This window comes from Protopterus annectens, chromosome 10.part0 (genome assembly GCF_019279795.1).
Source record: "Protopterus annectens isolate FY-2018-M chromosome 10.part0, PAN1.0, whole genome shotgun sequence".
Lineage (NCBI taxonomy): Eukaryota > Metazoa > Chordata > Ceratodontiformes > Protopteridae > Protopterus > Protopterus annectens.
The window spans coordinates 1,141,643,863-1,141,666,735 of NC_056744.1; the positions used below are offsets into that span (position 1 = coordinate 1,141,643,863).

Sequence of the window (22,873 nt, forward strand, 5' to 3'; positions counted from 1 at the left end):
TACACCAAACCCCAAAAAGGTTCCCAGATCTTAGTCCTTTCCTTATGCTCTGTGAAGGCAATAGAGCATGTTCCTGCAGAACAGATAGGCCAAGGTTTCTACTTTACTATTCCTGGTATCCAGAAAAGAGGGTGCATGGCGCCCCATCCTCTCATTCCAAACCCTTTTCTGGTGATACTAAAATTCAAAATGCTAACCCTCCAGCAACTTCTACCTATGCTCTCCAGGGATGCTTGGTTAGCCACCCTAGACCTAAGAGACCTACCTACACATCCCATTCAGGGAATCCTGCAGGAAATACCTACATTTCAATGGCAGGGTCACTGCACATTCAGTTCTCTGCACTTCCCTTTGGCTTATCCACTGCTCCCAAAGGTTTCACAATGTCTGGCTTCCACCATTGCTTTCTGCAGACAAATATTGCAATTTACCCATACTTGGACGACTGCTTGTGTAACAGCATGCCCTGGCCCAGCAATCAAGGAGCCTCAATCCTCACCACTAACACTAGAGAGGAGCGTCTCATATGAGGAAAGGATAAATTCACACAGTGAAGTGTAGTTTCTCATGAGAGCACACAGATCAGTCAGTCTGGGGATGGTCACTCCCTTGCTTCCCAGGTCCATAATAAGTCTCCCACTGGCACATCTATAGGGTCCAGATCTCAGCCTAGTGGCAAGCTAAAACCCCCTGCCCAAGTAGCTGACACGCATGCACTTTTCAGAAGAGGTTATACAACCACAGACTCTCATGGGGAAGGCTGGCGCAGGTTCTCCAGCTGTGCCCCTTTCTCCCAGACTATACTGTAATTCCACTTGCCACCACCCACTAATACTAAGCTACTCAAAGTCCCCTAAAAGGGTGTCCAATTACTGTGCAGTATTGTCCAATTGGTAGATGTGACTAAACAGTCTCTAGGCTGATGAGTGACCTTGTACAGGATCCTTGTATACATGCAATATACTCTTAGAGCTTAACTTATCTGTACACAGCAGCCACAGTTGAAAGGGTTTAAAAATATTTAAAACCACAAGACAATACTTTCTACTACACAGAGGTAGTCAAGCGTTCAGAGATCGCTCCGAAATTAAAATAAATCAGTAGTACAGTTCTGGTATCACAGAAAAACACGGTCTAATCTTTAGTCCTAGTGGTTTCTACAAGAAAACGCACTTGTAGAGCAAGGCAGTGTGCTGTGAGTTGGATATTCAAGTTAAAATGCTTAATCTCTGGTTCTCACTGTTTAAATTGAAGCTGCAGTTCTGCTAAAACATTGCATGTTTTTACACTTCTTGGAGTTCCCAGGCTGACAAAATGCATTTACATTCTTTGTCCTTTAGAGTAATAAAGGACATTCCGCATGTAAATTCTGGTCATTAACTTTAGCCTTAAAACAATAGGCAGGAAGCCTTCATCTAGCTGGACTGGAGCCAACCTGTAAAACATCAAAGGCAGTGATGAAATAATTTTAATTTCAAAGGACGAACAATAAATGCTTGACTTAGCTTTCTTTACAGCAGTTGGCAATGTTTCCACATTGTTTTAAGTTTATCGTTCATATTTGCAAAGAAAAGAATTATATGCACAAATCTATCTGCCTAGGCTAGCAGCCTTCACCCATCTCTACCAGTCTTCACAGCCTGATTCAGGCAGACAGGAAAAGTTGCTAAAGCACCTGAACTTTGTAAAGGACCTGCTGACTTCCTTGGGGTACACAGTCAACAGAACGAAATCCAAACTAGTACCCACACAAACAGTATTCCTGGGAGCAAGCCTGGACACAGCATCCCAGATGGCATTCCTTACACCAGAAAAACAAACCTACCTGATAGCCTACTTCTCTCAACTAGCCACCAGATCTCTGTTAACAAGGAAAATCCTGCAAGCTCTGGGGTTAATGACTTCTTGCATTCTACTCATTCCATATGCCAGACTGCATATGAGGAAACTAATAATAATCAATGAGCAAGCAGCCAGCAATAAGCACAACAAAGTAAAAGTAAATAAGACTGTTTAATGGTTCCAAACCGGTTTCGGCAAAACTGCCTTCCTCAGTGGGATATGTAACAAAGCCAATGTAATCCTACCATTTATATACAACAGTTCCTCCAATGAGATCAGCCTTTCAATTGTCATTTTCTATAGCAAATATATTAACATATTTACTTGAAAAATCAAACCGGTGATAATCAATGCGATCTTATAACATAAAATCGCAAACTCTGTAAATGATCATTGAGCCCCGGTGAGAACCCCCCCCCAATTTTATGATCCAATATTTTTTTGAGGATCGAATGCCAACCCTACCTATTGCTTCTATTACCATGAATCCGATCAAACTGCAGTACAGTGGATAGTGTAATGTCTATATAATGCGTTCAGTTGCTTATTACGAATATCACGCCAATGCTCCGACATATGAAGATGCAAGGGATGTGATGTCTGACTTTTATATAAAAAGCCAAGCAAGTACATGTCGCTAAATATATTGGTCTGTACCACAGTTTCCAAAGAATCTAGCATCAAAAACCTGACTCGTTTTCTTACTAGTAAATTGTTTAGACTTTAATATGTATTGACACGAGGAACAGTGGCCAGAAGGAAAGGTGCCCAGATATCTAGCCCCAGTAATAGTTATTTGATAAACTGCACCTCCTGTACTAGCATGTTTAAAGTGGGGGAAAATGTGATCCCCAGTGTCTTTTCTCTCCTATATGAAAACCGACAGTTGGGACCAAGAACATGATGCAATTCATCATTGGCCATTAAATCGATTCCAATGTCTAGAAAGACTGTAATGGTACCCAAAAAAAAAAATTTCTTTGGTGGGCAGCAGCATGCTGCCACAAGGGACTTCCCTTTACTCAACCCCATGTCACCCATACCCTAACCACAGACGCATCGGACTATGCCTGGGGGGCACATATGGACAAGTGCCTTCAGGGCCACTGGAGCCAAAGTCAAATTCATCTGCACATCAACCAAAAAGATGCTAGCTGTTCAGCACACTGCTTTCAGATCCCTACTCTCAGCAGGACCCCTGCTAATACACACCACAATTGTGGTACATCAGTCTGGGGACGACCCACTCTGCAGGCTTGCCATGGCCCTGTGGAACACAGCCTTGGACATGCATATTCTTCTGCAAGCTCAGTTCCTGCTAGGCAAACAAAACTCTGGCAGATGACTTGAGCAGACATATCCTAGACCCACACGAGTAGCAATTACACCCCAGCATTTTCGGCCTTCTAACCCAGAAATGGGGTCCCCAGTGGTGGACTTTTTTGCCTCCCCCCTACAATCATGAGCTCAGCAAATGCACTAGGACCCTTCACAGCAGGGCCTGGAAAGTGGATGCCCTATCCTTCCAGTTGATGAACTTCGCAATCATTGCTTTCCCCCTCTGCCTCTTCTCAGAAGAGTATTACTCAAGATAAGACAGGACAGATTAAGGGCAATCCTGATTTGCCCCAGACTGGCCACGCCACCACTGGTATCTCTACTGTGCAGCCTGTCAGTGGTGCGACCCTAGCACCTACCCAAGATCCCAACCCTCCTCACTCAGCAGTAGGGACATCTTGCATCTGTAACTGCAAACCCTGAATCTTGCAGCCTTTCTTATTCCTTGAATTCTCCTAGTTACCAACCTAAGCAAGCAGGTGCTGGACATCATTCTTGAAGCCAGAAAACCTAGTACATGAAGTCCTATGCTATCTGTTAAAGGTGTTGCTCTGGGTTCATTTTAAAGAAGACACGGTACTGCCCTCCTTGCCTCTTATCCAGGATTACCTAGCAGATCTTCTCCACAGAAGCGTAATATCCATGCCTCTGCCATATCTGCTAAGTGCAACACTGAGCCACCTCTCTTCTCACACACTCAAACAGTTCCTGAGAGGGGCAAACAACTTAAAGCCACCAAGGAGAGCCCCTCCCCTGCTTGAGACCTTAACTTTGTACTGGATAAGCTCACTTCCCCCTCTTAAGCCTGCAATGTCAGCAGAGTTAAAATTCCTCTGTTGGGAAAACAGCTTTGTTTTCTGTTCATCACTTCATCTACAAGAGTGTCTGAGCTACAAGCACTTATGGCTGTGGAACTCCATTATTTATCTTGCCGTCAGGGTCTCCCTCAGGGCTAACCCTTCCTTTATGCCTAAAGTGGTGCCCAGTGTGGCTCTCAACCAATCTATCCATTTTCCAACCTTCTTCCCTAATCCTCAAAATAAAGGGGAGAGGATCCTGCACTCTTGGATGTGCAAATTTCTCAGATTCTACCTTGATGGGACTAAGCCCTTCAGGAAATCTGACCAGTTACTAGTCAATTTTGCACCAGGGGCAGTGGGCAAGGCCATTTCAAAACTAACCATTTTTAATTGTATAGCACACTATCCATTTCTGTTACAAACACCATAGGAAACCAACCCCTCAGGGACTCTGAACGCATTCCACTAGGTCAACTTCTACCTCTACAGCATTCCACAGGGGAGTCTCTACCGCGGACATTCTGGAAGCTGCTATCTGGAGTTCTGTTCACACCTTCAAGCATTACCACCTGCCTATCTTTTCCATATCCAGGGTGGGTTTTGCAACTGCAATCCTGCAGGGCATACTAACCAGCCCCAACTCTTCTTGACTGCCTCCACCCATTCTTCAGCTTTGGGAATCTATCCAGGTGCAATGACTGCAACAGTTGAAACACGAAGAACATAGTACAGTGTTGTACACTTGCATAGATGTTGGGAGTGTATTCACTCTCCAGTCCTGGTTCCTCTCACTCCCCCCCCCCCCCCCCCCCTTCCCATTACTCACCCCTTGCAGGGCTGTTGGTATTTACTTTTTACTCGTGTTTTCCCACCATAACTTGGCTCCCTATTTGGGGGGCTCATGATGTTTGGTGCAAAAAAAACTGATGTAATGCCGTTGGCTGCCTGTTTTTATACCTCTGACAACCTGACATCAGTCCTGAAGCGACAGCAACTGACGTAGAAATATTAAGTCTCTGGTATGTGGGCCGACTGAGGGCTACCTGCAGGCAGATAACCCTACTGTGACTGCAACAGTGAATACACTCTAACCTCTACATTTATGGTAAGTGTACACAACTTTACTTTTACATACTAGGCTGTGGTTGGTGATTTTCCAGATAACAGTACCATTTTCTAGCTCCTCCCCTTTTCTTTTGGTAAGTGACAGGAATATATTGGTATTGTTACCTGATCAGACTTCAAAGCTGACCTCTACAGCAGGAGTCTGGCTTTACAAACATGGAGTTGGGGGCTCTCTCTTCCGAGTGCATTTCCATCAAAAGAATGGCACTCTTTAATCATTTAAAGAAAAAAATACATTAGCCATGTAGGAGCTGTATTTGCATATTCTGCCCAGAAGGTTGGACTTCCCATCTTTGTCAGATTTCATGGGTGAGTACTCAACCAGGTAATGTTTTTGCTTTGCTTGTTTATATAATTTATATGTGCATTATCTTTGCCCTAGGACTGCAAAGAGGATACTTGATCAAATTGTAGAAAAAGGAAGACCTGCGCCTGGTGGTGGTGGTGGTGGTGGTGGCGGCGGCGGTGGCTTTCACCATGGGGATGGTCCAGGAACTACTGTTCAGGAACTACTGATGATACCACCTTCTAAAGCAGGATTAGTTATTGGAAAAGGTGGAGAAACAATTAAAATGTTACAGGTAAATGTTTAGTTTTCTAAATTGCATTTTTGTTTGCTTTTAAATTGAAAAATGGTTGTATTAGACATGGTTTTATCTTTATTGTTAAATCTCCTTGTGCTAAACTGTAGATCTGTGGATTTTAAATTTTGGAATTTGAACCGGACATTGTGGAAAGCTGTCATTTAATTCCAGAGTTTGTTGCTGCAAAATGTTTGGTTGTAACCTACTGACCTTTATGGAAACTTCCTATTTGGGGCATAGTGAGTGAAATATCCAGACTCCCATATATTGCATTGTATGCACTTTTATTCATAGTTCACAGGTTCATAGTTGGCTACTAGGCTAGCAACCAGCAGGGTCTTGATAAGCCTAGTCGTACAGTCCAACCAAATTCTCCATCACTAGTGTTTGTTAGGAGGGGGTAGTTAAGAAGTTTCTAGAGGTTATATGGTGGTGTGGTGGGTTCCTTTGCAGATGTGCAAAAGGTCCATCAGAGTTGGATCTGAGGATTCCTTCTATACCAGGCATAAATCATTTCTCAGTAACCTCTTGGAACCAGAGTAGAGAGTGTGGTCCTTAAGATATTCCATATAGGGCATTGTTTATTCCATGGGTTCTACTAATGAACATTTGTGGCCAGTCAGGTAGATGGCGACTGGGGCATTTTACTCAATGATGGATCTGATAAGGACTGAATAAAACTGAAACCTGACGGATGTTCATCGTGTTTCACTGTTGCAGTCATGACTGTAGGGTTCTCCCCTGCCGGCAGGCAGTCAGTCCTCGGTCGGCCAGAATCCCAAAGTCTGGGTCCGGCGTCTGCTGTTCAACCATGCTGCCTGACGTCAGAGCACCAGGAGTACAAAGCTGACAGCCGACGCCATGTTCTCTAGTCTTTCTTGCCGTGTGGTGATAGCAGTTCGCAAGTGCCGGTCGGCTGACTCCTGACAATCTTTTCTGAACAAACTTCAGTCCGATGACTGACTTCTGCTCAAAGCTAAGTACCCCGTTGGGGAAACTTTATTTTTCTTGCTCCAGACCGATGTCAGAAAAAGTTAACAATTGTATTTCTTGTGGGAAGCAAATACCTCATAAGGATTTTCATTCTTACTGTATTCCTTGCCTAGGCCCTGACCACGACATTGCTAGTTGTCGGTTTTGTGCTAGATTTAACCAACTCATTTAAGCGTCGGAACGATTTTGCTTTTCATTACTTTGGCCGAAGGTTTAACTACATAATGCTGTCGGAACAACTGACGACCGGAGTTCATAAAAAGCGCAAGGAAAAAGAAAAGGGCAGGCATCCGAGGTCCAAAACCGGCAGGCATCCGAGGTCCAAAACCGAAGCCTCTTCTAGGCCAGTCACCGGTTCTCAGTGAGGCGCTTTCACAGCCCCTGACATCTGCTACCTCAGAGCCACAGGCTGCGTCAGACTCCCACGTGAAGACTATTGGGCCTCATGATACTCAAGGTATTGGGCCTTCGGAAACTAATCCCTCAGATGGGTCCAGAGCCGCTGAGCAGGCATCTGCTTCTGAGGGTGTTTTCAGACCTACACAGCTTTTATATCAAGCCAACTTCAGCATCCAAGGCTAAGACTAAAACAGTTTTAAAGACAAGGAAACAAGTACAGCATTCTCCAGGACAGACTTCCATGCCTGAGAAACAGATGCTCAAAATGGCCGAATTTGATCAGGGGTTCCCATCCCCCTCCTGATAAGAGGCCTAGGCATGATACTGAATGATTCCTTTGATCAAGTTTCCATTTCCTCTGACTTCTCTTCAGAACAGGGATACTCTGTTCCTCCCTATGAGGATTCTGATGCTGAAGAATCCATCCCTTCAGCTTCTTTACCTGAGGATTACTCATTTGGGGAAATCCTGCATACCATGAGGGAGCATTTCCACTGGACGAGCCAAGATTATTCAGATTCTAAGAAAAGCCTCAGACTTTCTTTTACTACCTCGGTACAGACCTCTTGCTATTCCACCTGTTCTAGACATTGTAGATGTATTTTCAGAGTCCGGCCTGTCTCCCAACTCTTTACCTCCTTCACCTGTTTAGCCAGACAAATACTACAGGGTTCCAGATTCTCATAAATTTCTATATAAAAACCCTGCTGCTGACCCAGAAACTATTTCTCCGGGTTCCAGAGGGGTCGAGGCTGTTACTGCAAAAAACCCTGTTGCCTCAGATATTCTAGGGCACTGGTTAGATGGGGGGAAAAAAGTTTACACTTCTGCTACCTTGGCTGTAAGGGCTTTAAATTGTCAGTTTCATATGCTTAAATATCAGCAATACTTAATGTCTCTGTTAAAATAGAAAATGTTCAATTCTGAATGTTCTGAGAACAAGGAATTGCAGGATTTATTGCATGCAGCTGAACAAGTTGGAAAACCTACTTTGCAATGTGATTCACTCGAGGCCCCTTGCAGGGCCGCTGTAACAGGTTCTGTCATTAGAAGGCATGCTTGGTTAAATGAACAGACCCTGCCTGATAAGGTTAAAGCAAAATTATTGGATGCACCATTGCAGCATGATACTTTGGTGTTAAGGCAGAAGAGGTGTGGCAGAAGAGGTGTTGAAGAAAATGGAGGATAAAGCTAAATCTATGCAGACAGTGAAGGATTTCTTACAGGTACAGCCACCCAGATTTAGCAGGAACTGGCCTAAGAAATGGTCCTTTCCCGTGTCAGGCCACAAAGAGGCAGATACAGACGCCCTAGAGGCAGACAACAGCCCCAGGGCTCATATAGGCCCAAACAATGGAGTGCTTCTACCTCCAAAAGCGGAGAAGACAAATCACAGCCATGTAGGAAACTGTCCCAATGACTTCCCTCTGCTAATGCCAAGCATTTATCTTTTGGCAGCACCCTTGGGGGGTAAGCTAGCACTTTTTTCACAAAATTGGCACACTATCACCTAGTGCAAATGAGTCTTAAATAGTCTCTCAGGGCTAGAGGTTCCACTTTTACACCCTTCCAAAGGCAAAAAGTATACCAGACCTGCCACACAATCAATGGACAGAGGCACAAAAAAGTTTAATCTCTCATGGACATGAGGGCTTTTCAGCCAGTGCCACAAGAGCAGGGACAAGGATTTTACTCAAGACTTTTCTTAGTACCAAGAAAGGACAAAGCATGGAGACCAGCTCTGGACCTGTCTATTCTAAATACTTTTCTGGACATTCCAAATTTCAAAATGTTGACTCTGCAGCAGCTTCTGCCCATGCTGGGCAAGAAGGCTTGGCTTGTAACTTTGGACCTCTGAGGCATACCTGCATGTCCCAATCAGACAATCTTGCAGAAAATTCCTCAGATTCATAGCTGGCTCAATGCACTACCAATTCTCTGCACTGCCCTTTCGCTTATCTACTGTGCCCAGGGTTTTCACAAAATGCCTGGCACCAGTAATTGCTTTTTGCAGACAAAGAAGAATTCAAATATATCCCTACTTGGACGACTGCCTTATTCAAGCAGAGAACAAACCACCTACTAAAGCATCTGGCGTTTGTAAAAAGATTACTAATTTACCTAGGGTACACAGTAAACTAAAAGAAATTGAAACTAGTACGCCAAGAGATAATATTCCTGAGTGCAAGCTTAAATGCAGCTGCCCAGATGGCTTATCTCATGCCAGACAAAGACAGCTGACTTACTTCGAAAGCATGGCAACAAAGACCCAGTTATCTGCAAGAAATTCTGCAGGCTCTGGGCTACATGGCCTCTTGCATTCTGCTAATTCTGTATGCGAGACTGCATATGAGGAAACTAAAATGGTATCTAAAGTGTTTGGACTCAACATTTCCACAGCCTGGAATCATTTATTTCACTCATTCCCTGCCTGCAACAGGAGTTTCGATGGTGTGCACAGGCCTGTCACCACAACAAGGGACAGCCATTCACTTTTCCCACAGCCAGGCAAACCCCAACAGATGCATCAGATTATCCCTGGGGCCCCACATGGCAGGAAAATTATTCAGGGCACATGGCCCCCAAGCCAAAGACATCTTCACATCAATCAGAGATGCTAGCTGTACAGAATGCCCTGACTGCCTTCAAGGACCTACTTCATCCAGGACAGCTGCTGATAGACGTGCAACACCACAGTTGTGGTACATTAACAAGCAGGGGGGCACACATTCCTACCCCCTCTGCAGACCAGCCATGATTTTGTGGAACACAGCATTGACCTACCAAGTACACCTGCAAGCACGATTCCTGCTAGGAAAAACGAATGCTCTGGCAGACTAAGCAGAAACCTCATGGATCCTCATGAGTGGAAACTAGATCCACAAATCTTCAGTATGATAAGGAAATGGGGATGCCCAGACACATCTTTTTGCCTCCCCTCACAACTGCCAACTTCAGAGATTCTGCACAAGGACTTATCACAAGCAAGCATGGAAAGTGGATGCCTTGTCATTCTGCTGGAACAGCCTTTTAGTGTATGCCTTTCCTCCACTGCCTTTTCCCCAAGGTACTCCTAAAGGTCAGACGAGAAGCCAAAATTATACTGATTGCCCTGAATTGGCCACGCCAACACTGGTACCCAATCCTAAGGAGATTGTCCCAAGGCCCAGCCTGGACATTGCTTCAGATTCCTCATTTACTGACTCAACAAAACAATCAGATCCTGCACAGCCAACTCAGAACCCTAAATCTAGCTGCATGGCGGATAGTGTAACCATTCAGAATACACCTTTCTAAAGCGGTTAAGGATGTTATTTTGGAGGCCAGGAGGCCCAGCACCAGAAAATCTTGTGCAGAAAAATGGAAGAGATTCTGTGCTTGGAACCAGGCACAAGAAATTGACACGCTTGTTCCAAATATTCCTCAGATTTTACAATATCTAACTGCGATGCTGGACAAAGGCCTATCCTTATCGGTTCAGATCCATGTCTCTGCCATTTCAGCTCATTACAATAGACCTACCTATTTTTTCACATCCATTGCTTAGGCAGTTCCTCACGGGGGCCAAAAACATAAGACCTCCAAGGAGAGCGCCAATACCTGCATGGGACCTCAATTTTGTCTTGGAAAACTCACACTGCCTCCTTTCGAGCCAGCCAATATAGCGGAGATAAAATTCTTATGGAAAACTGCTCTGCTCCTAGCAATAACTTCAGCAAGAAGAGTCTGAGCTACAAATATTAATGGCTGTGGAACCTTTATCTTCCATCCGGACAGGGTTTCTCTAAGGACAAACCCAACATTTATGCCTAAGGTAGTGTCCAGTGTGGCTCTTAACCAAACCATTCATTTGACCCAAACCCGCTGAATAAAGGAGAGACTTCTGCATTCTTTGACCTACACACAGCTACGCTTCTACTTGGACAAAACTAAAGCTTTCAGAAAGACTGTGCAACTTTTAGTGGCATATGCTGCAGGATCACAAGGAAAGGCCATCTCAAAGCAGACTATTTCAAAATGGATAGGACACTGCATTCGTTTGTGCTATTCACAACATGGCAAATCAGTGCCTAAGGGCAATAGACCACATTCTACCAGGGCAGCAGCCACCTCAGCAGCCTTCCTCAGAGGAGTACCAACCAAGAATATTTTGGAGGCTGCAACTTGGACTTCAGTGCATTTTTTTTACTAAGAGCTACCACTTGCCTCTTTACTCTAAATGCAGAGCAGGCTTTGCCACTGCAGTTCTGCAGGGCCTTATAGCCACTCCTATTTCTGTTTAGACCCAGCCGCCCAACCTCAGCTTTGGGATTCAACCCAAGTGTAATGACTGCAACAGTGAAACATGAATGTCTGTCGCTCTCTCTCGCTCGCTCTGTTGCTCTCAGTCTGTCGCTCTGTGTGTGTGTGTGGCGCGCGCCCTGTGTGTGTGTGGCGCGCGCCCTGTGTGTGTGTGGCGCGCGCCCTGTGTGTGTGTGGCGCGCGCCCTGTGTGTGTGTGGCGCGCGGCCTGTGTGTGTGTGGCGCGCGGCCTGTGTGTGTGTGTGGCGCGCGGCCTGTGTGTGTGTGGCGCGCGGCCTGTGTGTGTGTGGCGCGCGGCCTGTGTGTGTGTGGCGCGCGGCCTGTGTGTGTGTGGCGCGCGGCCTGTGTGTGTGTGGCGCGCGGCCTGTGTGTGTGTGGCGCGCGCCGCAAAGGTTTTATTTAGACAAAGTCTAGTCTCAAGTCTGATCCGCTATTTCTATTAATGGACTGTCTAAACTGGGTCAGTCGATGTGTAAACGGGTCATTGCAAGCTAGCTCAGTCTCATTTGGTTATTCTCACTGGTTGTCGTTGGCCTCCTGCCCTGGAGCTTGCTCTACCAGGCAGTGTCCACCTGTGTGGGGTTTGGCTTCTACAGGGGGGATAATGCCAGAACTGTATGGTAGCTGCCAGCAGGTCCTTTATACACACCTTCATTAATCACTACAGAATTGATGCCTTCTCAAGATCCCGAGCTGTCTTTGCTAGGTCAGTTCTCTGGCCTGTTGGACTGTTCCTCTTTTTCCATTAGCTAGCCTGTGTAAAGCTCTAGAATTTGTCCATCTGTTTGGAGTACTGCAACGTTGGTCTCTGTCAGGAAATAGTATAGTTTTAAGAACTTGCTATGACAGAGATGCTACTGATTACTTTCGCTTCAATTTATGGATAAAGTACTTAAGCAGATATTAAGTTAGAGGTAAATCGGGTGATATTTAAAAGAAAAAGAGTTTGTCAATTAGTGTTGTCTGGCTGCTGGCTAACTACTACTAGTGCTGGTCTCCTCAGTTTCACTCTGCTGGGATACATTGCTCCTTTGCTTTTTTCTCCAGAAGCAAAGCAGTGGCACCAATCCCAAGATGAGAAGCCCTCCACAGCCTGTTGGTGATTCAGTCTTGTCCCAGTTAGTGTAAAGGTCTGTAGGAGCCTTTTCCTTTTGTGCCTTGTTCCCCCTTAGAATGACTCCACACAGGCCTGTTCATAATGTGGCAGCTTTCTTGGAGAAGGTAAAATGCTGTGCAATGCTAGGCTCCTTCCAGCTAACAGGTCAAGCACAGATGCTATCTTCCTAACCAGAAAGTTAGTAATCTGTGTACTCTGCTGCTCCTTTCACCAGGAGCAAAAAAGTTCACCCTGGGAATTGCATTGGCTCAACTTGATAGAGGCACTGAGAACAGGTGGCACGATGCCAGGGCACTTCTATGTCCTAGACTTGTAAAGGCTCCAGGGCCATTGGCCTTGTACACACCTATGAATTTGCTATGGTGTGTATGGGAGGAGGTTTAACCACTTCCTGCTTGGGCTCCCTCCTATCTGGCACTAAATTCTTCATCTCACTGGCTTGGAAATGATCTCTGGATCTGCATTCGTATATCTTCCTGTATGTCCCTCTGCTTGCAAGTTGAGGTCCAACATCGAAAGTATGATCCAAGGAAATTCTCTCTCCCTGTGAAAATTGCTATATCAGTACTCCAAACAGATCAGTTATCAATATATCTACTATTGAGTTAAGTTCTTAGGGTTACCTTCTCCATCCTGACACTTTTTGTGCCCCCCCCCCCCACGGACCTCCTAACCCAGAGCAAGGGGTCTGCATCATCCATGCCAAATTGAAAACCTATTGACAGCTTGAATGATTAGTCATTGTTCTGTCCACCGAACCTTTTTCCCCAGGGGACTTCTGTACCAAAAGTAGCTAGGGAACAGTACCATGACGTTGTATATGGCAAAACGGAAAGGTTGATGTTCAATATCACTTTCAGTATTCTGTACTAAGGGGATTACCTGACGAGGGTAGCCCAACATCTGGCCAGTATTTATAAGCCTTGCATCTTTATAGATGTTATACATCACACGTACTCTACCCATTCAAGGTTTAAGGCATAAAGGTGATGTATAATATACATGCAGCAGAACTTTGCTGCCAGTCCAAATGCCATCTTTAATAGAGTGCTGATCCTGTGCTGGTTACTAAGCTCTGTTTCAGGTGAACAGGCAGATGTTTGTGTTAACCTGCTGCAGTCATCACACTTGGGTTATCCTGCCGTCAGGCAGTCCCGCAGTCGGCCCGATTTCCAAAGTCTTGGTCCGGCGTCGGTTGCTGACGCTTCTTCTCTGACGTCAGTGCGCCAGGGGTATATGAGGCATCCGACACCATTTTCTTCAGTCTTTCTTGCTGCACGGTGCCTCAAGCAGAAGTAGTTCGAAAGTGCTGGTCGGCCGACTCCTGAGATTTTCGATTTGAATTTTGTCCGAAGTCTTCATTAAAGCGAAGTACCCCGTTGGGGAACATTTTCTTGCCTCAGTCCGATGTCAGAAAGTTAACAATTGCATTTCTTGTGGGAAGCAAATACCTCATAAGGACTTCCATTCCTATTGTATTCCTTGCCTAGGCCCAGACCAAGATGTCACAGGTTGTCGGTTTTGCGCTAGGTTTAATATACTAGCCGATTTGACTTTGCAAGGCATTACTTTGGTAGGAAATTTAATTATATCATGCCGTCGGAGCAGCCGACTACTGCCATTCATAAAAAAGCGCAAGGATAAGGACAGGCAGCCTAGGAATAAGCCGGACACCGAGGCCTCAGTTGGGCCTGTCGCCGGTTCTCCGGTTTTCAGTGAGGTGCCTACGCAGCCCCTGACAACCGCAGACCTGGAACCCCAGACAGCTGCGGATTCCCAAGCGGAGTCTACTAGGCCGCAGCCATCTACCGACACCGGTGCAACGGAAACACCTTCGGTTGCAGAAGGTGTCTTCAGACAGACTACACTTGCCATTAAATCTTATGCTAAAATTAAAACTCCTTTAAAACCAAAGAAAACTGCACATAAGTCTACAGTTCAAAGCCCCATGCCTAAGAAACAGATGCTTAAGATGGCTGAAGATTTGATTACCCTTATCACAGGTTCCCATCCCCCTCCTGATAAGACCAAGAGGAGGATTATGCATCCTCTGACCAGGTTTCTGTCTCCTCAGATTCTTCTGAGGAACAGGATTACACTTTTCCACCTTTGAGGATTCTGATGCTGAAGATTCTATTCCCTCAGCATCTCCCCCTGAAGACTACTCCTTTGTGGAAACTTTACATAACATGAGGGAATAGTTCCACTGGGAAGGCCAGGATTACTCAGATTCTAAGAAAAGGCTTAGAGTTCCTTTCACTACCCCAGCACAGACCTCTTGCTATCCCTCCTGTTTTAGATATTGTGGATGATGTTTACTTGGAGTCTAGTTTTAAATCCAGACTCTACCTCCTGCTCAAGCCAAACCAAACATACTACAGAGTACCTGACTCTCTGAAATTCCTTTATAAAAGCCCTGTAGGTGACCCAGAAACAATTTCCCAGGGTCCTAAGGGAGCAAAAGCTTCTATGGCTAAAAATCCTGTGCCCTCTGAAAGGGATTCCAGAGCCCTAGATGGGGAAAGAAAATATACACCTCAGCAACTCTGGCTATGAGAGCATTAAATTGCCAGTTTCACATGTTGAAATATCAACAATGCCTTGTGTCTCTGTTAAAACAAAAAATGAGCACACATTCAGAGCAGCCTGAATTCAAGGAAATGCAGGATCTGTTGCATGCAGCTGAACAGGTGGGCAAACATACTTTACAATGTGGATTTGATTCATTGGAAGCATCTTGTAGAGCAGCTGTTACTGGCTCTGTCATACGTAGACATGCTTTGTTAAAAGAACAAACCCTTCCTGACCATGTTAAAGCAAAAATATTGGATGCACCTTTACAACAGGATGTATTTGGTGTCAAAGCAGAAGAGGTTTTAAAGAAAATGGAGGTTAAGGCAAAGTCTATGCAAACTGTCAAGGATTTTCTGCAGGTACAACCCCCTCGTTTCAGCAGAAATTGGCCAACAAAAAAACTGGTCCTTTCCAGCTTCATACAGATCAGAGTGGAAAATAGACACCCAAGGGGCAGAGGCTAGTCACAGGGCCCTTACAGACCTTGCCAATGGGGTTCTGCTACCCAGAAAGGAGGAGAAGACAGGCCCCAGGCTAGCAGAAGACAAACACAATGACTCTATCCTCAAACTACCAATCAAATCTCTCCTGGCAACTCCCTTGGGAGGAAAACTAGCATTTTTTGCAGACAATTGCCACATCACAAATGGGTTCTAAACATTGTCTCTCAAGAATACATGTTCCACTTTCATACCTTGCCAAGGATCAAAGGAATACCAAACCTGCCACCAAACCAATGGGCAGAGGCACAAAAATAAATTACTGCTCTCATGAACATGAGAGCCAGTCAACATGTACCTGCACAGGAGTAAGGACAAGGATTTTATTCAAGACTCTTCCTAGTTCCAAGAAAGGACAAAGCATGGAGACCCATTCGGGATCTTTCAATTCTGAACACGTATCTGCAAGTACCAAAATTCACGATGCTAACACTACAGCTGCTTCTTCCCATGCTGGGCAAGAATGCTTGTCTAGTCACTTTGGACCTCAAGGAGGCATACCTGCATGTCCCTGTCCGACAAAATTGCAGAAGATACCTCTGCTTAATTGCAGGTTCAAAGCATTATCAATTCTCTGCACTGCCCCTTGGCTTATCTACTGCGCCCAGGGTCTTCACAAAATGCCTGGCACCAGTAATTGCGTACTGCAGACAGAGGAATTCAGATATACCCATACCTGGACGACTGCCTTATTCAAGCATAAAGCAAGGACATTCTTTTAAAGCATCTGGCATTTATCAAACGCCTAAGTTGCCTAGGGTACACAGTAAACTAAAAGAAATCAAAACTAGTACACTCACAAGACATAATATTCCTGGGTGCCAGCTTGAATACAAGACAAGCAACGACAGCGGTTTCAATAATTCAAAATAATGGCAACCAAGACCCAACTCCCTGCAAGAAAAATTCTGCAGGCCTTGGGATTCATGGCATCTTGCATACTACTAATACCATTTGCAAAACTGCATATGAGGAAATTACAATGGTACCTGAAAAGTGTATGGACTCAGCACAGCCACAGCTTGGAAACAATACCACTCCTTCCATGCCTTCAACAGGAGTTTCTGTGGTGGGCAGAGGCATGTCACTTCAACAAGGGTCAGCCTTTCACCTTACCCACAGCCAGGCAAATTATGACAACAGATGCATCGGACTATGCCTGGGGAGCGCACATGGCAGGGCAGTGCATTCAGGGCAAATGGTCTACAGATGAGACACCTGCATATCAATCAAAATGAAATGCTAGCAGTGCAGAATGCCCTAACAGCTTTCAAGGACGTTGTACACCCAGGACAACTGCTAATAAAGACTAACAATACCACAGTTATGTGATACATAAACGAGCAAGGGGGCACACATTCCTATCCTCTATGCAGGCAAGCAATGACCTTGTGGAACACTGCACGGTCTTACCAGGTTCATTTACAAGCGCAATTCCTGCCAGGAAAGAAAAACACATTGACAGACTACCTTAGCAGAAACATCATGGATCCACACGAATAGAAACTAGATCCAGAAGTATTTGCAATGATAGTTCAAAAATGGGGACACCCAGACACAGATCTGTTTGCCAACCCCCACAACCACCAACTTCACAAATTTTGCGCAAGGGCCTTCCATCTACTAGCTTGGAAAGTGGACGCCCTCTCATTCAGTTGGAAAACATAGTGTATGCCTTTCCTCCACTGCCTCTGCTAGCAAAGGTACTGCTGAAAGTCAGATCAGAGAGGCCACAAATGATGCTCGTTGCACCAGACTGGCCACGCCAGCATTGGCACCCAATTTTAAGGAACATGACCCATGGCTCACCATGGATTTTGCCACAAATTCCTCACCTAGCGAGACCATCAGATTCTACACAGCCAGCTCAAGACTTTAAACCTGGCTGCATGGCAAATTACTTTTAACAACCAGCCAACATCTTTATCCAAAGCTGTTATGGATGTCATTCTGGAGGCCAGGAGGCCCAGCACCAGGAAAACCTATTCAGACAAATGGAAAAGATTTTGCACCTGGAGCCAGGCTAAAGGCCTAAACTCCCTTGATCCAAACATCCCTCAGATTCTACAATATTTAACTGAGATGTTACACAAAGGACTTTCCTTTGGATCTATTAAGATCCACGCCTCAGCAATTTCAGCTCATTACAGCACGGATCCTCTATTTTCACATCCACTCCTAAGACAGTTCCTCAGAGGGGCTAAGAACTTGAAACTCCCAAGGAGAGCAACACCTACTTGGGATCTCAACTTTGTTTTGGAAAAGCTTACACTGCCGTTCTTTTAACCAGCTGTTTTCAGCTGATTTAAAATTTCTTTCTTGGAAAACTGACCTACTACTAGCAATAACCTCAGCTAGAAGAGTCTCAGAGCTACAGGCACTAAAGGAAGTGGAACCTTTCATCATTTTTCATCAAGACAGAGTCTCTACGAACTAATCCTTTTATGCCAAAGGTGGTATCCAGTGTGGCCTTAAACCAAATCATTCACTTGCCCACCTTCTTCCCAAATCCCCAGAACAAAGGAGAAAGACTCCTGCACTTTTTGGACATTCACAGGCAATTACATTACTACTTTGATAAAACTAAGGCTATCAGAAAAACTGTCCAGCTTTTTGTAGCCTATGCTACAGAATCGCAAGGAAAAGCCATCTCAAAGCAGACCATTTCAAAATGGATAGGGCATTGCATATGTTTCTGCTACACACTCATGGGAAACCAGTACCTGCTAACATTAGGTCCCACTCCACCAGGGCTACAGCAACATCAGCAGCCTTTCTCAGGGGAGTGCTAACCAAGGATATTCTGGAAGCTGCTACTTGGAGTTCAGTGCACACCTTCACCAAACACTATCACTTACCTTTATACTCTTAAGACTAGAGCTGGATGTTCTTCATCCCACATTGCTGCAGTCCTAACACTTGGGTAGTCCGCTGTCCCAGTCGGCCCGAATACCAAAGTATAAGGCTGGCGTCGGTCAAGGCGCATTAGTCTGACGTCAGGGTACAAGTGCGCATGACCGACGTCATATCCTCAGTCTTTTTTGCCGCATGGTCCGATGCAGAAGCAGTATTGCGAGTCCAGGTTGGCGTTCTGAAATTTTCTGAAGTCGGAGTTTCAGACCGAATCAAAGTTGGCTAAGTACCCCGTTGGGGAATATTTTGGTTTTTTCTTGCCTCAGTATTTAACCGGATGTCAGAAAAAGTGAATAACTATTTCTTGTGGGAAACAGATACCTCATAGGGATTACCATACCTTGTGTATACCTTGCTTAGGGCCTGAGCACGACGTTGTTGGATGTCGCTCTTGTGCTAGATTTAACAAACGCACTATAAAGAGAAGATTAGACTGTGCCAGGGTAGTTTTTGGGAAGCGTTGTAATTATAAAATGCCGTCTGATACTCCGACGCCCGCTTCGTCTAAGAAGCGCAAGGACAAAGCAGCAAAGCCTAGGTTGGAAGAACAGTCTGTCCCGGACGTCGGTTCTTTAGAAGGCTCGGTGGAGCCGGAGGTTCTGCCAGAAGTTTCTTTGGAGTCTCAGGGGGAGACTTTACTGTTACAAGATGTGTCCTCTCAGGAGGTAGGCCAGGCTGAAGGGGCTTCTCAGGTAGCTGTTCTCCCCTCCCTTCCTAAGGTGGTTAGGCCCTCCCCTTATGTTTCCAAGGCTTCTTCGAGAGGCAGGCCAGGTTTAACTTCAGTGGGTGTCTCTCCTAGTTCTTCAGGGTCTCTGCCTAAGAAACATATGCTTAAAATGGCAGAAGATTTGATTACTATGATTAGAGGTTCTATGCCCCCACCTGATAAGAGGCCTAGGGTGGAACCTGAGCTTGAGAGTTTTGAGCAGTGTTTGGAGGCTTCTGAGTCTTCGGCTGAAGACTTACAGGAGTATCCTCCTTATTCTGATTCTGATGTAGATGATTCTACTCCTTCGGCTTCTCCTCCCAAGGATTTTTCTTTTTCAGAAACTCTTCATTCCATGAGGGAGCATTTTAAATGGGAAGGTCAAGATTTCTCTGATTCCAGGAAGAGGCTTAGGGAATTTTTGTTTCTACCCCAGCATAGGCCTTTAGCTATACCTCCTGTACTGGATGTGGTGGAAGATGTTTTTGCAGAGGCTTCCCTGAACCCTGATTCTTTGCCTCCTGCCCCAGTTAAACCAGATAGGTATTATAGGGTGCCTGAAGCTCATAAGTATCTTTTTAAGAGTCCTAGGGCAGACCCAGACAAGTGTTTCTCAGGGGCCTAAAGGTGTTAAGGCTTCTGTTGTTAAAAATCCTGTTCCTCCTGATAAAGAGGCAAGGGCTTTGGATAGATGGGGAAAGAAGGTTTATACTTCCACTTTAGCCATGAGGGCTTTGAATTGTCAGTTCCACATGTTAAAATACCAAAATTATCTCCTTTCTCAATTGAAGTCTAAGGTGGATGCTCTGGCGGAAGGTATTGAGTGTAAAGAGTTGCAGGATTTAGTACATGTTTCTGAACAGGTGGGTAAGCATTCCTTGCAATGTGGTTTTGATGCTGTACAGGCCTCTTCGAGGGTGGCTGCCACTGGTTCTGTTCTTCAGGCACGCCTGGCTGAGGGATCAGAATTTAGCTGAGCATGTTAAGACAAGGATTTTGGATGCTCCGTTACAGTCTGATGTGTTTGGTTCGCCTGTGGAAGCAGTTTTAAAGAAAATGGAGGACAAGGCTAAGTCTATGCAGACTGTTAAAGATTTTTTGCAGGTTCAGCCTCCGAAGTTTAGTAGAAATTGGCCTACTAAGGGGTGGACATACCCTTCTTATGATTCCCAGTCTAGGGGTAGGTCTAGACGTGGTAGAGGCAGAGCTCAAGGTTCTTTTAGGCCTAGAACAGGGAGTTCACCTGCTCAGTCTTCTGGTGAGGGCAGGGGTCAGTCCTTTCGTAAGCAGACCCAATGACCTGCCTTTTCAGCTGCCAGAGCCTACTAGTCTGGCAGCACCTTTGGGGGGAAGGCTGGCGCTTTTCAAAGAAAATTGGAGTTTAATTACCCAAGACAGATGGGTATTGGATATCATTCACCACGGTTACAGGTTTTATTTCCATACCTTGCCTCCTTTCAAAGGCATGCCAGACATTCCTCCTCTACAAAGAAAAGAGGCCCACAAGCAAATTTCTCTGTTACTCCAAATAGGGGCCATTCAGCCGGTTCCTGTGCCAGAAAGGGGCCTAGGATTTTATTCTCGCCTGTTCCTAGTACTAAAAAAGGGGAACACGTGGAGACCAATTTTGGATTTATCTATCCTCAACACTTATCTGGACATTCCCAAGTTCAAAATGTTGACGTTACAACAGCTTTTACCTCTGCTGGGCAAAGATCACTGCATGGTAACTTTAGATCTCAAGGAGGCTTACCTTCATGTGCCTATCAGGCTAAGTTGCAGGAAGTATCTGCGTTTTTGAGCTGGGAATTCCCATTATCAGTTCTCTGCATTGCCCTTTGGCTTATCTACTGCGCCCAGAGTATTCACAAAAGTTCTGGCTCCAGTGATAGCTTACTTCAGGCTAAAAGGAATACAAATCTATCCTTACTTGGACGACTGCCTGATTCTGGCTCAAGAAAAGGAAGACCTTTTTCAGCATTTGGAATATGTGATAGCAGTCCTAAGATGCCTGGGGTATTCTGTGAACGAAATAAAGTCCAGTCTAGTACCCTCTCAAGACATGTGCTTTCTGGGTGTGAGACTGAATACAGCAACCCAGATGGCCTTTTAACCCCGGACAAACAAAAGAATCTTTCCTTTACTTCCATCAACTATCTCTTCAGTCCGGGCTGACTGCAAGGACAGTCCTTCAAGCCTTAGGGTTCATGGCATCTTGTATTCTGGTGCTTCCCAATGCCAAACTGCATATGAGGAAGCTGCAATGGTATCTCAAAAATGTATGGACACAGCACTGCCAGGATTTGGACACTGTCATTCAAATAATACCTTGCATTCAAAAGGAATTTTTGTGGTGGGCTCAGGAATGTCACCTAAACAAGGGACTCTCTGTGACCCGGCCAGAGGTGAGTCAGATTCTAACGACAGATGCCTCAGACATAGCTTGGGAGCTCATCTGAATGGAAAGTGGATACAAGACAAGTGGCCTGCCAGACTACAGCATCTACATATCAACATGAAGGAGATGTTAGCAGTCCAGTTTGCATTAATGGCTTTCAAGGAGTTGCTTCTTCCAGGGCAGGTGTTGATTCTAACAGACAACACAACTGTCATGTGGTACATCAACAAACAAGGGGAACACATTCTTATCCTCTATGCAGGCAAGCAATGATTTTGTGGGAGACTGCGCTCAGCTTGCAACTAAATCTTCAGGCAAGGTTTCTGCCGAGCACAGAACTCCTTAGCAGATGTGTTAAGCAGGCAAATCATGGATCCCCACAGTGGAAACTGGATCTTCATGTATTTCGAAATTGACAGTGTCATGGGGAACTCCAGACATAGATCTGTTCGCTTCTCCACTAAACCACCAGCTGCCAAAGTTTTGCACGAAAAGGTTTCATCACACAGCTTGGAAAGTGGATGCTCTTTCTTTCAGTTGGAAAAATCTTCATGTGTATGCCTTTCCACCTCTGCCTCTCCTCCCAAAGGTACTCCTAAAGGTCAGACAAGACAAGCCAAGGATGATTTTAATAGCTCCAGATTGGCCTCGGCAACACTGGTACCCATTACTGAGGAGTCTGGTAAGGAAGCCTCCATGGCCTTTACCTTTGATTCCACACCTATTGTCTCAGAGGGACGGTCATCTACTCAATGTCAAGCTTCACTCTCTTCATCTAACAGCCTGGCACATTCTGTTTTGAACCACAGCAGGTCTCAACTTCCTCAACAAGTTTTGAATGTGATTATGGAAGCCAGAAGACCTAGTACAAGGAAAGTGTGCATGAAAAATGGAAGAGATTTTTATTTTGGAGTGCAGCAAAGGATTTGGAGGTTTCTGAGCCTAATTTGAGTGTGGCTCTTCAATATCTTACTGAGTTATTGGACAAAGGTTTGTCTTTCTCTTCCATTAAGATTCATGCTGCAGCAATTTCAGCTCACTATGATTGTGACCCACCATTGTTTTCTCATCCTTTGTTCAAGCAATTTCTTAGAGGGCAAAGAATATAAGACCCCCACGAGCTCCTACTCCTGCTTTGGGATCTCAATTTTGTGTTGGAGAAACTTACTCTACAACCTTTTGAGCCTCTGCTACTGCTGAATTGAAATACTTGTCATGGAAGACTGCTTTTTGTTGGCCATTACTTCTGCAAGAAGGGTTTCTGAATTGCAGGCCCTTATGGC

At 45.2% G+C, this 22,873-nt stretch overlaps 1 protein-coding gene across 2 annotated transcripts in view; it reads left to right on the plus strand.

Annotated features, from left to right (window-relative positions):
• FUBP1 (far upstream element binding protein 1) overlaps window positions 1–22,873 on the plus strand; it is a 1,223,929-nt gene that overhangs the window by 402,317 nt on the left and 798,739 nt on the right. For both annotated transcript variants that reach the window (XM_044085874.1, XM_044085872.1), the window contains one exon: window positions 5,488–5,686. In XM_044085874.1, the coding sequence (XP_043941809.1) occupies window positions 5,488–5,686 (199 nt within the window). The remainder of the gene's footprint in view (window positions 1–5,487; window positions 5,687–22,873) is intronic.